A 16,292-nucleotide genomic window follows, 5' to 3' on the forward strand; every position below is an offset into this window, starting at 1 on the left:
TGGAAGCCAGAGAGAATCCGGTGGGCTTTAAGGACAGCTGCTGAGTGTATCTAGTTATCTCTACTTTTGTTGTTTCTGGTTAGGCCAAAATTTACATTCTTACAACTCCCCTCTCCTGTCCTCACTCCCCTGCCCCTCCCCTAGCTCTTGTCCCTAGCCTCTGGCGTGGATCCTGGCAGCTGGACTGGGAATCCCTTCTGCTAGAGTGCAGGGGGCAGGGCAGCGCTGAGAGCTGAGAACTGGAGCTCCCTGGGACCTGTGGAGCACAGGGAGAACTCGCCATTTTAGCCCCTTTTGAGAGATTAGGATCTTAAATATACCGCCGACTCTGCCTGGCAGGGCAGCAGACAAAGGGCTCTGTGTCCATTTCCTAGGGTGCTCACGGGAGTTTCCGCGTCACATCTGAAGCCCCGATTCTCACAGAGGGCCATGCCTGTAGGTATAGGAATTGGGGATGAATGTATTCTGGTCCCAGGACCTCCCTGACAACCCCAGTCTCTTGATTAAATCGTTGGGCTTTCTTGTACCTTTGTCCTAAAGTCCTGCGCCGTAGGAAAAGTAATTACCATTCCTTTAATGTTTCAGTTAGTAAGATTCTGGTTAATTGGGATTTTGACCTTTCTTCTCTTTCCCCTCTGGCTGTAGAGAAGGAGAAAGTCCCTCACGGCCTGTTAAGTGGGTGTAAGCCCTCCTCGCTTGTGAGTGACATAGTAGGAGGTGACAGTGTGAACCCAGGAGGGATGTGAAATTCTTATCAGTGTCCCTTAAGGGTCATGAGGAAGATTGGTTGAGAGTGTGAATGTCTCCTCACACCCTCCCTACTACTGTGGAAACAGCTTGTAGCACAGGCCCAGTCACTGAAGGAAGAGAAAGATCTTTCATATCATCTTCCTTCAGAAAAAGGGACCACGTTTGTTGAGCGCTTACCATGTGCTGGCCACACTGACTCCTCACCACAGTCCCATGTCACAACAGCACTATCATCACTCCTGCCTGTTGCACACATGGGAAGACTGAGGCCTGGAGAAGTTAAACCGTATAGCCAGTCAGTGGCAGAGCTGGGATTTGTCCTGGTCACAGGGACCTTACTGTCCCACTCTTTCTGTTCTGCCCTCAGGGGCACATCAAACAGAGTCAGCACGTAATTGTTGATGACCGAGGGCTAAGGAAATCTTGAGTTGAAGGAGTCCAGAAGGTGGGTGCGGGGCCACTGGGGGCAGCAGGTGGCCTCATCTACTCTGCTTGTTCCAGATTAGAAATTCAAACACTTGAGAGAAAAGCCAGCTTGTTTTCCTCCCTCTCTCCAAGATAAGCTTTAGCTGGGGCCTTGGCCAAGCTCTCAGGACCCCCAAAGGAGGGACAACTTGTGGGAGCGAGGGTTCAAGACCTGTAGGGCGTGGATCAAGAGAGAGACGATTGCTGGGGCTGAAAGCCCCAGGAATGCTGCAGGAGATCCCAAGAAACTGCCCCCTGGGGTCCCTCCCAATTCTGCTTCAGTCGGGGCCCCATTAGCACACACCCTATCTGTGGGACTTCAGCCAAACAAGCCAGCCACAGGGCCTGGCTTTCCTCACTAGGAACTGCAGGACAGATTAAAAACTCAGTGGCCAACGTGGCTTTGATCTCCAGCTCACAGCCTCTCCTCTCTTGTCTCCTCTAGATGGGATCTATTATGGAGACAATCGGTTTGACACAGTGAGCGAGTCAGGAACAGCCACGCTGAAAGCTCGGCCACGAGTTCGACCCCTACTGACCTTCCTTCCTCTGGTGAGTACAGTTCTGCTCTGCGGTCTGAGGGTCTGCTCTGGACGGGCCACCTCGGCTGCCACGGAGGAGGTGGCCCCACCTGTCTTGCCCTAGTGGACATCAGTCTCACCCTCTGTCTATTCCTTTCCTTCCTGATGCCAACCCAGGGCAGCTACTGGAAGGAGGCATAACTGAGGCTCCTGGCAGGAAGGCTGAGATTAGGGGTGTCAGCTCCTCCAGGTCAGAACTCAAGGAGAGGTTATGGGGAACTTGTACGCAGAGGCAACACAGAGGTGGGTACCTCCAGCTAAGCAGGATTCATATTCCACAATCATCAATGGCTGCCTGCTCTGTACCAGACCCTGCATTAGATGCTGGGATGCAGAGATGACTGAGCTAGCATTGCTGCTCTCAAGGCAGGACACAAATGAAAAAACAGACTGATAGAATGTAGGCCAGAGCAGGGGAAGTTGATCCAGCCACAGGGGGTGGTCAAGGAGAGCTTCCTGGAAGAGGTGACACCTGCGCTGTCTCGAAGGACAAAGAGCTGTGACTCTTGGGAGAAGGACACTTGAGACAAATTTGTTTGTGGGTCTGAAACTGCAGGAAACCAAAAAACTCCATTCTGGAGCCTGTAGTTGGGCTTTTGTTCTTTGACAAGGAGAAGGACTTAAAACAACTGCTCTGTGACAGGTTCTATTTACCGTGATGAAAGTTCCTGGGTTTTCTGGGACAGTCTAGACCAGCGCAGTCCAATAGAAATGTAACGTGAGCCTCATGTAATTTTAAATTTTCTAGTAGCTACATTACAAATAAAAAGAAATAGGTAAAATTAGTTTTAATAGTATATTTTACTTAAGCCAATATAGTCAAAAGATTATATTTCAACATTTAATCAATGTAATAAAATGTTTCACATTCTTTTTTTCGTACTAAAGTCTTTAAAATCTGTTGTACTACATTTATAGCAGACACATCCCACTTCTGACTAGTGATATTTCAAGTGCTCAGTAGCCACTTGTGGCCAGCGCTACTGTATTGGACAGCCCAGATCTGAAGCCTAAACAGTCAGTCCTGTAAATTCTATATTCACTCTTGTCTGTCAGGTGGGTCCTGGTTGAGACAGTACTATCACTGGGGTCCGTGAGGATTTGTACTGCCTATACAGATGAGGCACCTAATCCTGGTCTAAGTTCTCGGGCACCCCATACCTCGATCCTGGGCAACTGCAAGTTTTGCCCAGCACGGCCTGGCATAGCCACTTTCCTCTCTCCATTACCAATTTTTTCCCAGTTTGTCTAACCTCACTCACCAGACCCCAAGATTTCTATATGGGAGAGACTGAGTCTTACATTCTCCTTGTTGCATCCCCAAGGCCTCTATGTGGAAGGCTGAGCACACAGACCTCCGGAAATACAACTTTAAATAATGTATTTTCTGCTTATGAATACAATTCATAAGGGAGCATCTGAGATTTTCCTCCCTGGTTATGATGTTAACTAGGCTCAAATAAATTCATAAAAAATATTTGTAAAACACATAGACAAAACACAGAGTGAAACACCAACAACAAAAGGTATAAAGCGAATGAGTCAGCCCCTACCTTTGTTTCCAGAGATGCATAAAACTGTTGCAGGGGTCACTGCACCCATAAATGCAGATGAAATAATTTTGAGATTTTCTGGAAATCACCAGAGGTGAATTAGATTCTCTCCCCTCATATCCCCTCAACACACATACTCGGAATCACCATGGTGTGGGCCCAGGGCTGACATGCCCAAACCTGTCTTGGTAGTTTAAATATTGAAATAAATGGCTGTTGCCCCTTGAGTGGCTCCTGCTGTCCTGGCTCCTCCCCCAGATCTGAACCAGCAACTAAAGGTTTACTACAGCACAGCTGAGTTTATCCTGATTAGCCGGTATCCTGTACGCCCCACCCACCCACTTAGGGTACCTTTGGTGACAAGGGCAAGTCCTAGCCTTTCTGCTCTCCTCTCTTCTGGTTTGAGTCCTGTGTTTAGGATCTGATCTGGGCCAACCAAGACCTGACTCAGGGGCCGTGCAGACCCCAGGCAGGCTCCACAGAAGATTATTGGCGGGGAGGGCAGGTGCACTGGAGTGGGCTTGGCTGGCTGGTCAGGCCTAGAGTTCTGAGGCTATTTTCTGGGAGCAGTCCTTCCAGGCAAGCCGTAGAGCCAGTCCCAAGAAATGAGGACCTCTCCCACACTCACACCTCCCTCACTGGTGAGGGCCAGAGAACGAACACACGGAGAACTGACGACAGAAAAGGGCTCATCAGTCCCATACCACCGCATTTTCCCGAAACAGGAACTGAACATTGGAAGGGAAATTTCGCTCCATGGGAAAAGGGGGAAAGGCAAGTGGAGTGACTGTTCAGGCCGCGTGTCAGGCAGCATTCCAAGTACCCTGGATATGTTATCAGAGTCGACAGAGCCACCCTATTGGGAAAGTGCTGTGATCAATACTCATTTTACAGATGGAGAAGGTGAAGGACAGAACGAGAGAGAAACTTGATTAAGGTCATGCAGATCATAGTGGCAGAGCTGGGATTTGAACCCCTGCAGCCAGGCTCCAGGATCCAAGTTCTATTCAGGCCTTCTTACTCTCCCCTCCCCCCACTACCTAGAAGCTTTTTTGTTACCTCCCAGCAACAGCCTGCAGAACCACCTGCATCTTCTTGTCTGCTGGGGCCTGCCAGACACCAGGGTCTCTTGCCTGGTCATAGACCCCTTTGAGACCATGACGAGGCGGCAGGCCACAGATATGTGATTTTGCTTACTTTTTCAGCAGAGAGCTCTCAGGCCCCTGAAAGCCTACCTATGGTGCACCTTTAGAGTAGAAACCCTTGACCCGATGGCCCATATCCCGGGGATGTCTCTGTGCTCCTGATTCAGGTTGTAAGATATAAAGCAGTCCCAAAATCTTTCATCACCTGCTCCTGGGCTGAGGGTAATCTGACTCCTCTCCCTTAGGCCCTGGGCCAGGTCCTTTGCTTTCTTCCAGCCGGGGCAGGAGGCCTGGAGAATGAGGAGAAGTGAGAGGACAGAGCTTCTGTGGGTGTGGTTCCCATACAGATTCACACAGGCTCACCCATCCCCGACCCCTAGCCCCTCTAAGTCAGGGTGGCTGGGGAGTGACACTCTCCTAACCAGCCGGGCCTCGCCCCTCCCTGGCTTCCTTTCATAGGATCACAGGGCACCTGCTATGCCAGGCTCCTCTGGGGCAGGGGAGGCGCAAGGCAGCCATGCTGAGAAGCCAGGCAAAGGCCGGGCAAGGCCCATGCTTCTTCTGAGCTCTGTCTGTGCCTGGGCCGTCTTCTGAATGCACCCTCACTGTTAGTGCCCCAAACGAGCCTGCAAAGGCATGTGCAAGAGGAAAGGGCAAGATGGGGGGTAGGGACAGGTGTTTCTGTCACCTCCCTGGAGCTTCCGCACTCTGTTTGAGGTGAGAGTCCAGAAGACTAAAAAATACTTTCTCAGGCAACCAGCAGCTATAGGCCAACTATGAAAAGGATCTTGGGATCCCTCAGTGACTGGGTCGGGACCCTGACTGATCCTCAGGTAACTGGCACCAGTTCTTGCTCTGCCACTGGGCTGTGGGTTGGCTGAGGGCCAGACCCTTCTCTTCCCTGGGCCTCTGGCTCCTCATCCACAGCAGGGTCTACCCCGCTTTGACTTTCTGTGTGAAAATAACTTCCTAAGGGAGGGGCAGGAGGTGTGGTCAGCATTCCGGAGGCCTCCAGAAAAGCCTGGCCCCTCATGACAGATGGATTATTCCTTGAGCTCTGCTTCCACTTCTGAAAAGGGCAGCGTTCCAGCCTCTAGGGCCATCCCACTTCCTGCTCCAAAGAGCTATGAGGAACTGGATCACAGTCATCAAGCTTCAGAGCTGGGGATGACCTCAGTGCTCACTGAGATGAGAAAACTGAGGCCCAGGGAGGAGAGGGTCCTGTCCAGGTCACACAGTTCATTAGAGGCAGAGACCTGAGCCTGGGTCTCTTCCCAATCCAGTCCCGTCCACACCATCATGGGTCTTGGCTGAGTGGGAAAAGGATCATTTCTCCCCACTTACTCCTACTACCAAAGGGAAGCTGGGCCCAGGGCTCAAGCCAAAGCCTGTCCCTAGCTTTCCAGAACCCAGTGAAGAGAACAGCTGGTGGTAGAAGGGTTGTACTTCTCTCTGGGGCTCCTTCTTGCCCTCCCCTGGTCTGAACAAACCATCCCCAGGGTGATGCATATGAGGAATTAAAAATTAAATGTCAATGCGGCGAGTATGGAGAAACTGGCCAGACAAGTCCCCAGGGGTGCCCCAGGTGGTGAGAGCTTCCTGGGTTACCCCACCCTCTGAGTCAGGCAGGCCTGGCTGTGCCTGGGGAGGTGTCAGGCTGGGCTCGGGGCAGGCCCTGCCTGCTCTGGACCCCCGCCTGGAAACTCAGAGAAACAGCCTGAGTCAGCTGGATTTCTCCTTTCCACTCCACCCTCTGCCGCACGAGCTCATCTCTGAACTTGAGGCTCAGGCTCCCTTTGGGGTTGGCATTGGGGATTTCTAGGGTGAGCCAGGCAGGGCAGGGCAGTCATTGGTTTTTGACAGATTCATGTGGCCCATGTTGGCCGGAAGAGTTGTAGGTGAGAAAGCTCTGTGTGATCACACGGACTGGGTGTCACAGCCTGCAGTGAGTGTACAGACGGAGCTCCCATACGCACCGTAGCCCACCCCTCCTCTCCCCACCTGGCTGCTTCCCGCACAGTGAGGGCCTCCAACCGAACCTCCCAAGCTCCATCCACACTTTCATCCTTACCCACAAACAGCCACCGCTTGGTCACCCCGTGGGTTCAGGAAAGTGCACCCCCATACCCCTCCCTGCCCCCCAGCTCAGACTGCCCCCTCGAGTGGACTGATGGGGAAGAAGCTCTAGAAGAAGGCCATTTAAGAGGGAATTTTGTTGACCCCTGTACCTGAAGTGGGGTCAAGAAGGGGGTTTCCCCTTGACCCCATGGATGCCTTGCCTTGTAGGGAGGAGCCGAGCCCTTTGCAGCATGGCTTCCAGGACAAGGCCTGGCATCCTGGGTCCAAGAGTGGCACTGGGATGGCAGGCAAGTGCGGCCAGAGGAAGACAGACAGCCCCACTGGTGGATTATTCTCTGGCCCCCGGTGGGGCGGGGGTTACGAGCTGAGACCAGGGAAGGGAAATGGTTGAGCTCTTTTATGAAATGCTCACTGGCTCCCAATTTCAGAGAAGCTGCTTTATGAGGACCACTGGGAACACAGACACCCCTGCAGTCCCATGGCCCCTCAAAGCCAGGAAAACATCTGGCTGGGTTTCTCCCAGCTGGAGACATTGGTGCCTGGAAGGGGTTTCCTTGTGGCTCTCACGTTGGGCTCCCGTTCCCCCGTTCCCCAGCCTACAGTGGTGCCCCCAACCATGCCCGGCTCCCACTCTGGCTCAGGGTTGTCTCCCTTGCCCCCTGCAGTTCTACACCTGACTCTGAGGTGCCCTGACCAGGCTCCAGGAGGAATCTGGTGAGGAGGTTCACATTTTACAATGTGTAGCTAAGACTCAGAGCTGGCCTTTGTCCAAGGTTAACCATGTGTTGCCCATTAGCCCAGCCCTGGTGACCCACCTTAGGGTTTGGCTGGGTTTTGAGGAATTCCAGGCATGAGGATGTGTGTCCCAGACTTGAGGAGGCCAAAGGGGCAAGGCTGGAGGCATCGGTTGAGTGAGCCCTGTCCCCTGGAGCCTTGGTAGTACAGCAGGAGGCTAGCAACGGGCTCTGACCCCCTAAAACTTCAAGGGGGAGACTAACCTCAACCTCTAATAGTGAGTGTTTTCTTCCCTTCCTCCTCCTTCCTTCTTTCCTTCCCTTTCACCTCTTCAACTCTGAGAGGTTTGTAGTCCAAAGGGCAGTAGGGGATTCCCAACGACCTGCCTCTGACCATGGGGAAGCACCCATGTCTTTAGATCCACCAGAGAGACACACGCTGGGGTCTGTGCCCAAGGACGTGGGCTGCCCCTCAGAGCCTTGTTAGATCCTGGGAAGGAAAACCCAGGGGAGATGCCCCTTCTCAAGCACTAACTCTGCAGGATCTGAAGCATGCGGTGACTCACTGGGAGATGGGATCACCCCCATTTTAGAGATGAGAAACTGAGCCTCAGAAGGTGTGGGAGGGGCACCCTTATTCATCAATTATGTGTCAGATACTGTGCATGACTGCTTTGGGACGATGGAGTTAAATTAACATTGCCAATCTGGTCTGTCCGATTCCAAAGTTCTTTTTTTCCCACTAGGTCACAAGAATTTTTTTTTTAATGATTATTAGGTTTGGGTTTTTTTAAAAATCAAGGAGGAAACAGAACTTCATTGTTAAGTACCCAGAAATAGAGATAAGTATAAGGAAGAAAATAAATATAAATATTCTTGGAATGGCCACCCTTGTCCCCAGTCTCCCTCCAACTAATCATTGCTGGATAACTTTCAATACAATAGGCCGTGATAGCTTTTAAAGGGCTGCTTGACCGAGCTAGAGAGCTGGCTTATGCCCTGTGAGGTGAGCGAGGTGACCAATGATCTTAGCTTCTGGGCGTTGTCTGGGTGTGGGGAAGAGGAAAGGCTGAGGCCCAGTTTCTGTGGAGTGCCCCACCTGGCAGGGCCAGGGCTGGACTCTGCCCCAGGCATTGAGCAATGGATGCTTTGCAGCAGCAGTGCAGGGAGTGGCCATGGCCGTGGCCATGGCTGGCTGCCTGCTAGCCTGAGGAGGGAAGCACCAGCTGGCTGGTCCCACAGAGGTGCTCAGATGCTCATTTGTTTGTTCTCAGTTTGCTTCCTTGCCCACAGATTGGTGCACCTCTCTCTTGATGTGGGGCTGCCACCTTGAAAGGGTCACACTCCCCTGAGTATGTTTGAGGCACATGCCAACCCTAGAAGACAGCACCCTAGGGCACTGGGTCTGTCATTTTCCCAGGGAAGCACGCTAAGGGTAGGGACAGCCAGCTCCATAACTGACTGCAGCAGTTGGAGTCCCATGTCTGAGGCCAGCAGTGACATCAGGCCCAGCCCTGCTCACTGGGACTCACTCTGTGGCTCCAGGAAAAGCAGTTTCCTCCTCCCAGCTCTTCTCCTTTTGCCAACCTGCCCCTGCCCCTTTCTGGAGGCAGAGAACTATCTGGAGACAATGGCAGACATCTCTTCCAACATCCTGCCATCGAGGGTTAGCCCCAAGTGTCCAGGCCACTACACACATGGCATTTGTGAGCTGAGTCACAGACGGGACGCCTTATGGGCCTGGACTCACAGAACGCCGTGGTCGAAGGGATCCTTAGAGGGTGTTAACAGCAGAGGCAGGGACGCCGAGAGCAAGAAGTGACTTTGCTCCGAGTTAATAGGTGGTGGGACTGACACCAGAACACAGGCTGTCCACCTGTATTCTCTGTCTTGTATTCTTTCTACCACTCAGTCACTCACCTGGGAATTTATTTACTCCACTAACATCTTGGAGTTTTCCAAGCTATCACCCAGCCCCCAAACCTCCGGACACCCCTTTCAAGGGATGTTCTCTCTGCCCCTGAGTATCCCTGCAACAAGGACCCCACTTGCTCGTGAGGGAGTGAGGTCCCCAGGCACAGTGGAGTGGGGAGACTATGAGAACCACTAGGTGGAGCCCAGCATTTGTGCAGTACCAGGTGGGGAGAGGGTGGCAGGAGCTACAGAGGGGACAGCTTATGAAAGGTCTCAAATGCCACGTGAAGGTGCTTGGATTTTATCCTCTGGACCAGCAGAAGGATTCCGAGACCTGCTCTGAGACAGATTTTAGAAAGAACGTACTTGCGTCAGGTTTGGAGAATGAAGTAAGGAAGGGGCCACGGAAGTATCTGGAGATATTGGTGGTGGTTTGTCTGTCTGTCTGTCTGTCTGTCTGTGTAAGAGACAGTGAAGACTGAAGTAGGACCTAGAAGGTGACGGGAAGGGAGGAACACAGGAAGTGCCTGGCCAAATTGGGTGACAAGCTGGGTGTGCGGGTGATGTCCAAGTGCCTGGAAAGACAGTGATGTATCTCTAGCTGTGGGTCTTTGGGCAAGTCGCTTCGACACTACGCCTCAGTTTCCTCATCTGTAAAATGGAGGTGGCAATGACAGCACCTATCTCATGGGGTAGTTGTGAAAAATAAATTAAAGAGATGGTACAGTGAGTGCTAGGCTCAGCACCTATCTCATGGGGTAGTTGTGAAAAGTAAATAAATTAAAGAGATGGTACAGTGAGTGCTAGGCAAGTAGCAGCTGTTACTATTGTTAAGATTGGGAGGACTGGGGGGAGGAGAAAGAGAGCGTGTGAGGTGCTGATGGCCAGTGGATGGATAACCTCCAAGTCTCCGCTAACACTTTCTCGATATTCTTGTCATTGTTTTGTTTAACGTTTTTAAATTATAATACACACATAACATAAAACTTACTATTTTAACCATTTTTAAATGTATGATTCAGTGGCAGTAAGTAACTTTTTCTTCTTAACCAATCCTAATGTGCAGAAAAGTTGCAGGCATAGCTCAAAGAGCTCCCCAGAGCCTTTGCTTAGATTCATTGCATTTTGCCACATTGGCTTTATTTGCCCCTTCCCTCCCTTGGTATATACTTAATATTTCTTCCTGAATTGTCAAAGAATAACTTGAGACATAGTGCCCATTTACTCCTAAGTACTTCAGTATGTGTTGACTAAGAACAGGGACGTTCTCTACAAAAGGATCAAATTCAGGAATTCAGGATCAATACATTGCTACTACCCAATACACCTTAATATATGTTCAATTACTGCCAGGTGTCCCACTGCTGTCCTTCACGGCACACCCTTCCCCCATCCCAGGCTACAATCCAGGATTATGCGTTTTCATTTAGGTGTCACCTCCAAACCCTCGTCTTATACCTCGAGGCTTTTCCTTTGTCCTCTGAGCCTGAGAAGGCAGGTCAGGAAATTCTGCACCCATGCGGATGGATGCTATCTACACCCGTACATTTGTATACTGAAATATGTCACCATCCAAGCAGTGCACTCGATGCCAGCTGCCTGGGTCCTATGGTGAGTGAGGGGAACTCATCTCCCAGGTCTGTTTTTCTAGGACTAAGATTAAAATGAATTTGTATTTGCCGTCTCTGAATACACACAGTGTAAGGGACACAGCTAAGTGAGCCACCGGAGCCTGTGTGGACATGAATGGGACGGAGCAGGGCCAAATGGGGCCCGGAGAGGTGGGGCTGTGTTCAGTTCAGTACTGGGAGCTCCTGAAGGGATAAGGCTGGACTTGGAGACCTGCCCTAAGGTTGGTGGACAGTGGAGTACCACAACACCTGAAGCACGGTGGTGAAGTGGTGGGTATGTCATGGGACCCCGTTGTATATGGGACCTGAAAAGTCTAAGCTCTGCCTAGGCAGCTTCTCCAAGGCTGCTCAGGAGACGGACTTCCATCCTGTGGTCTTGGCAGTCTAAGCATTTCCAGAGTTCTTCAGGATCAAAGTGTGGGTGGGCAGTAGTACTTCCGGCCCATAACATCGATCCGTCTTCCTCCTCCACACATAATTATACTTAAGCACTCAGGGTGATCCGGAAGGTGCTTCCAGGATTCTAGGAAGCTTAGCTTTAATTGTTCACAATGTTTTTGCCTTTGTAAGAGAAAGGATTAGAAGACATAGTCCTTCGACTAACACTGATTTCCTGGATTAGAAATATTATCTCATTTAATTCTCATACCAGTCATGCAAAGTAGGAAATATCTCCATTTTATAAGTAAAGAAAATGGCTCTCAGTGATATGTAGAAAAGGTAAGTCGGGAGGCCTAGGTTTGCTTCCTGGCTCTGTTAAGGGATTTGAGATAATATAGGTAAAGCTCTCAGTATAGTGCTGGCACACAGTAGGTGCATAAATGAGAGTTTAATATCGCCATCTTCATCCCACATCGCCACTGCTCATCCAATATCACACTGCTGGCAAAATTCAAAACATGGGTTTTGATGCTAAATACCCAAGTCTTTCTGCTTTCCAATTATGTTCAAAGGAATAATCAGATGTCAACCTGGCTTTTGAAGGTCTGGCCTCCATCTCCTCAAAATTAAAGTGTACATATTTAGTGGATGTTATTAGACAACCCGTGATGTGTGTGTGCATGTACGCTGCATCTCAGAATGTCTTGGAAGACATTCCTCAAACAGGCTGGTCCCTATACCTGCCCCTGGTTCAGAATTATGGTTTGAGAAATACTGAGAACAGGTGTGTGTTGGCCATGTGAATCAAGTAGCGACAGAAGAGACTAGATGATGTTGGCTCAAGGACATTCCAGCTGCAGAATTTTTTTTTTAATTTTTTTATTTTCTTATTTTTTACGCCTACAGCACCTGGTCTTCCTAGGTGGTCTCCCATCCAAGTACTAACCAGGCCCGACCCTGCTTAGCTTCCGAGATCAGGCGGGATCGAGCACATTCAGGGTGGCATGGCTGTAGTGCAGAATTTTTAAGAACAAGAAGATGAGTTGTTTATTGCCCCCCAAGTGACCAAAGAGTAAGTCTGAGATTACCCTTGGTCAGTCAGGGTCTTGTGGATATTTCTGAAACATCTATTTTGAATCCCCCTTCTTGTATATTAAGCCATTAGGCCCAGAGGGTTAGCGCCATCAGCCCTTTAGTGAGTAGAGTGCTGTGACTGGGATCGTGTGTTTAGAGCACAGTGCAAGGAGTATTATTGTTAGAAACAGAGGGTGGGAAGAGGGGCACAGCCTGACCAACACCCAGTGTCGGGGATGAACGTGAATTAAATGAGTGTGTTGAAAGGATGGTGGGAGGGAGTCAGTCAAGCTCACGTGCAGAGTGGGTATCTCATGTGAATGGGAAATAAATGTTGGTGGTCATGTGTGAGGCTAGGTTGTTGAGGACCTTGAAAGCTACCATAAAATGCTCTAGAGCTCTTCAAAGGACAGGTGTGTGGACTTTGTTGACATGTGGAAATGTGTGTTTGGAGGAAAAGTAAAATGCAAAATAGTATGTACAAGCCCACAGCTGTGTAAACACATTATGGTCTGTTAAACTTAGAGATTAGAAGGGCATCTGTACTGCTGTAAATGGTCTGGTTCATCACTTTTTCTTTCTTTATTTTTCTATGAATACATAATGAAAACTAAGAGCAAGCAGGAGGCCAGGCCAGGGATTCAGCTTTTAACTTGTGGACATCCACGAGTGTCATGGCAGATTTTTTTGTTTGTTCTGTTTTATTTTGGTCTAATTGAGATATAATTCATACACAATTGAGTCTCATTATTTGTGGGTTCTATATTTGAAAATTCGCCTACTCACTAAAATTTATTTGCTACTCCAAAATCAATACTCGAGATGCTTTGGACATGTGTAGAGGGGTGAAAAATTTCAGTCACCCAATGCACACATTCCCGTCTGAGGTCGAATAAGACGACACTTTGCTTCTTGTTTCAGCCCTCATACTGTAAATAAGTGTCCTTTCCAGTTTAGTGCCATACCTTTTGTAGTTCTTTGCTTTTTGTTGGTGATTTCACTGTTTACACTGGCCCCCAAATGTACTGCTGAAGTGCTGTCTAAGGTTCCTAAATGCAAGGTTTGATGTGCCATAGAGAGAAAATACCTGTGTTAGATAAGCTTCATTCAGCATGAGTTATAGTGCTATTGGCCATGAGTTCAATGTCAACAAGTCTACAATATATATTAAGTCAAGTGTCTTTAAAAAGAAACACACATGAAACAAGTTTATGTATTGATCAGTTATTGAAAATGTTGTGACCACGGTTTGCAGGAACCTTGTATTTCTCTCGGGGCATTGATTCAATCTTTGTTAATTCACTGTTGGCAGCAACTTTACAGACTGTAACTACTGTGAATAACAAAACTCGACTTTGGATACAATTCACCTTTTTAATTAACCGTTTTATATTTTAGTACTCACGATGTTGTACGACCATCACCATCACTGCAGATATTTGAGCAGTAAGATGGCCTCATGCAGCAGCGATTTAAGAATTACCTGTCGATCTTTCCCTGTTTCCTGATCTTTCTGTACCCTTTCAGAATGCCCAGGAGAACCATGGACTGGCTGTGCCCACCCCCTCTGTCCCAGAAGATTTTGCAGACAAAGAAGTGACAGGTAAGAGGACTCTGGGCTCCAGGCTTGTCCATCTTTCTTTCCTCCTTAGGCCCAAGTATCTTGCCCACTTCCCCAACTGGTGATAAAACTGGAGTCCCCAGGCCTCTTGACTACTGGCTGCAGTGGGTGGGGGTTGAGGAGGGGGCTGGGATGGGTAAGGCCTACTTCCAGAGGGACAAGGGCAGCGTGAAGTGGTAGAAAGAACCCTGGAGTCAGACAGACCTGGCTTTGAATCCCAGCTCCCCTATGCATTAGATTTGCTCCCTTAGGCAAATGATTTAACCCCTTGTAGCTCTGCATATTCAAATGAGCAATGGGAAAGACAATTCCAGTTCTGGAGGAGTAAATGAAGTACTAGATGGGACATAAGCCACTTCTTATCACAGCTCTTGCTCAAAATCTACCAGTGACTACCTATGTCACTCAAAGGAAAAGTTCTTGCTAGGACTGCCAGAACCTGGCCTCACCAGGCCTCATCGCCTGCTTTCTTTCCCAGCTCACACTCCTCCAGCCATCCCGCTCTCCTGCTGCTCTTTCAATACTCAGGCTCATCTCCACCCCAGGGACTTTGCACTGCAGTTCCCACTGCTTAGACTTCTCTTCTCCTAGACATACACACAGCTCTCTCCCCCACTCCTTCTCTGCTCAGATGTCACCTTCTCAGCGAGGTCTTCTCTGACTAACCTAGTCAAACTGCACCCCTCCAGGGTTTTCCCCCATAATACCCATCCTCTAATGTGGTAATAATTTAACTGACTAACCTAGTCAAACTGCACCCCTAGCACCCCTCCTGGGTTTTCGCCCATAATACCCATCCTCTAATGTGGTAATAATTTACTAATGTATTATGTTCACGGTCTGTCTTATTGTCCCATTCAAACATAACCTCCAAGGGGGCCAGTATTTTAACTAATTTTTGTTTTGTTTTTTATTGCTGTATCCCAGCTCCTAACACTTGGGTGCTCAATGAATGTTAATTTTCCCATCTCTACTCCCGTCTGTTTTTTGTTTTAAAGTTAGACAGCTGGGAGGAGCCCTTCAGAGCTGCACATTCCCCAGGTTTGTTATGCTCTGTGCTAGAAACTGAGAGGAGGGATGCGAAGATGGGTGCCCCTAAAAAAGGAGCAACTAGGGTATCCTGGTGCTCTGTAGACTCTGGTAGGTGGGGATGGGGCTGGGGACTGAGTCCAAGAAGAGAGGGGTGTGAGCTGCAGGGCCCAGGGGTGCTCGGCATGTCTCTAGTGCCAGTTGTCCAGGTCACCTTCTTTTTACACGCCCCCATTCCATCCCACAGTCCAGAATTTGTTTCAGAAGTTCTCTATGAGGTGGAAAGCTGGGCTCATGGGACATTCAGGGTCTTTAGAAAGCAGGAGTTGCTCATATAAACCATTCCCTCCCAGATTTTCACCCAAACGTCTTCGCTGAGAAAGTCACCAGGCCCCTGCCCCCTGATACATGACTTCCTATCTCTCTTACTTTCCCTATCCGTCTTACACAGTCTGAAACGTCAAGCACAGAAGTTAGTACTCAAAGTAGTTGCCATTCATTAAGTGCCTACCGCGGGCCTACAACTGTGATATGCCCTTTACATGTATTTATATGAATTCTCTTATTTAATCCTCACAATAGCTTTATGAGGTAAGCGCTAACATTATGCCTATTTTAGAGATGATAAAACTGAGGCTCAGCAAGGTTAATTAGCATGTCCAAGGTTGCCCATCTGGTAAGAGGTAGAGCTGGGATTTGAACCCTGGTCTTTCTGGCTTTATACCAATCAAGGCCCCTTTAAGAAACAGACGGTGCCCTCAAAGGGGATAACTGAAGAAAGTTCAGTAAAGAGATGATATACCAGGGTGTGAGCAGGGCAGAGGAGGGTGAAATATGACTCTCGGGAGTAAATGGAGAATATTCAGTACAAACTTCAGAGCTGGGCCAGGGATGAGTAGAGGCAGGAAGTTCCCTAGATAAAAGAGGGTCGCCTCCAAGACAGCTCACGAGACTGGAGACATTGCTGCTCCCGCACTTGGTGTTCAGGAGGAAAGGCATGACCCTGGCCAGTTATTCTCTTGCTTGCCCACCCCACCCCGCCCTGGGCACACAGAGATTGGCAAGTCCAGTTGGCCTTACTAGCCTCTTCATCTTTGCCTCTCTTTCCTTGTAGGTACCAGCTCGCTAGTCAACGGCAACCTCCGGTTGTACAGCTCTGTGGGTGACCTAAGGCCTGGGCATTATGGCCAGGACCTACTCATCCCCCCGCCTCCCCCAGGCCCAGCCCCAGGGCCACCCCCAGACACTCCACAACTTCAAGAGGAGTCTCCGCTACCACCTCTACCTTCCATGGCTTCCCCACCACCTCCCTTGCTGCTGGAACCCCCGCCCCCA

The 16,292-nt window shown here is 49.6% G+C and overlaps 1 protein-coding gene and 1 non-coding gene across 2 annotated transcripts in view; one reads left to right on the forward strand and one right to left on the reverse strand.

Annotated features, from left to right (window-relative positions):
• The window catches only part of CUNH6orf132 (chromosome unknown C6orf132 homolog), a 31,355-nt gene that overhangs the window by 8,959 nt on the left and 6,104 nt on the right, over positions 1-16,292 (forward strand). Inside the window, 3 exon segments of the mRNA XM_025042731.1 lie at positions 1,661-1,767; positions 13,835-13,910; positions 16,072-16,291. Of these exon segments, the coding sequence (XP_024898499.1) occupies positions 1,661-1,767; positions 13,835-13,910; positions 16,072-16,291 (403 nt within the window).
• On the reverse strand, positions 12,131-12,249 carry LOC112474885. The gene has a single exon (XR_003044550.1). It is a non-coding gene; the product is annotated as a 5S ribosomal RNA (ribosomal RNA).

This window comes from Pteropus alecto, unplaced genomic scaffold, assembly GCF_000325575.1.
Source record: "Pteropus alecto unplaced genomic scaffold, ASM32557v1 scaffold7, whole genome shotgun sequence".
NCBI lineage: Eukaryota > Metazoa > Chordata > Mammalia > Chiroptera > Pteropodidae > Pteropus > Pteropus alecto.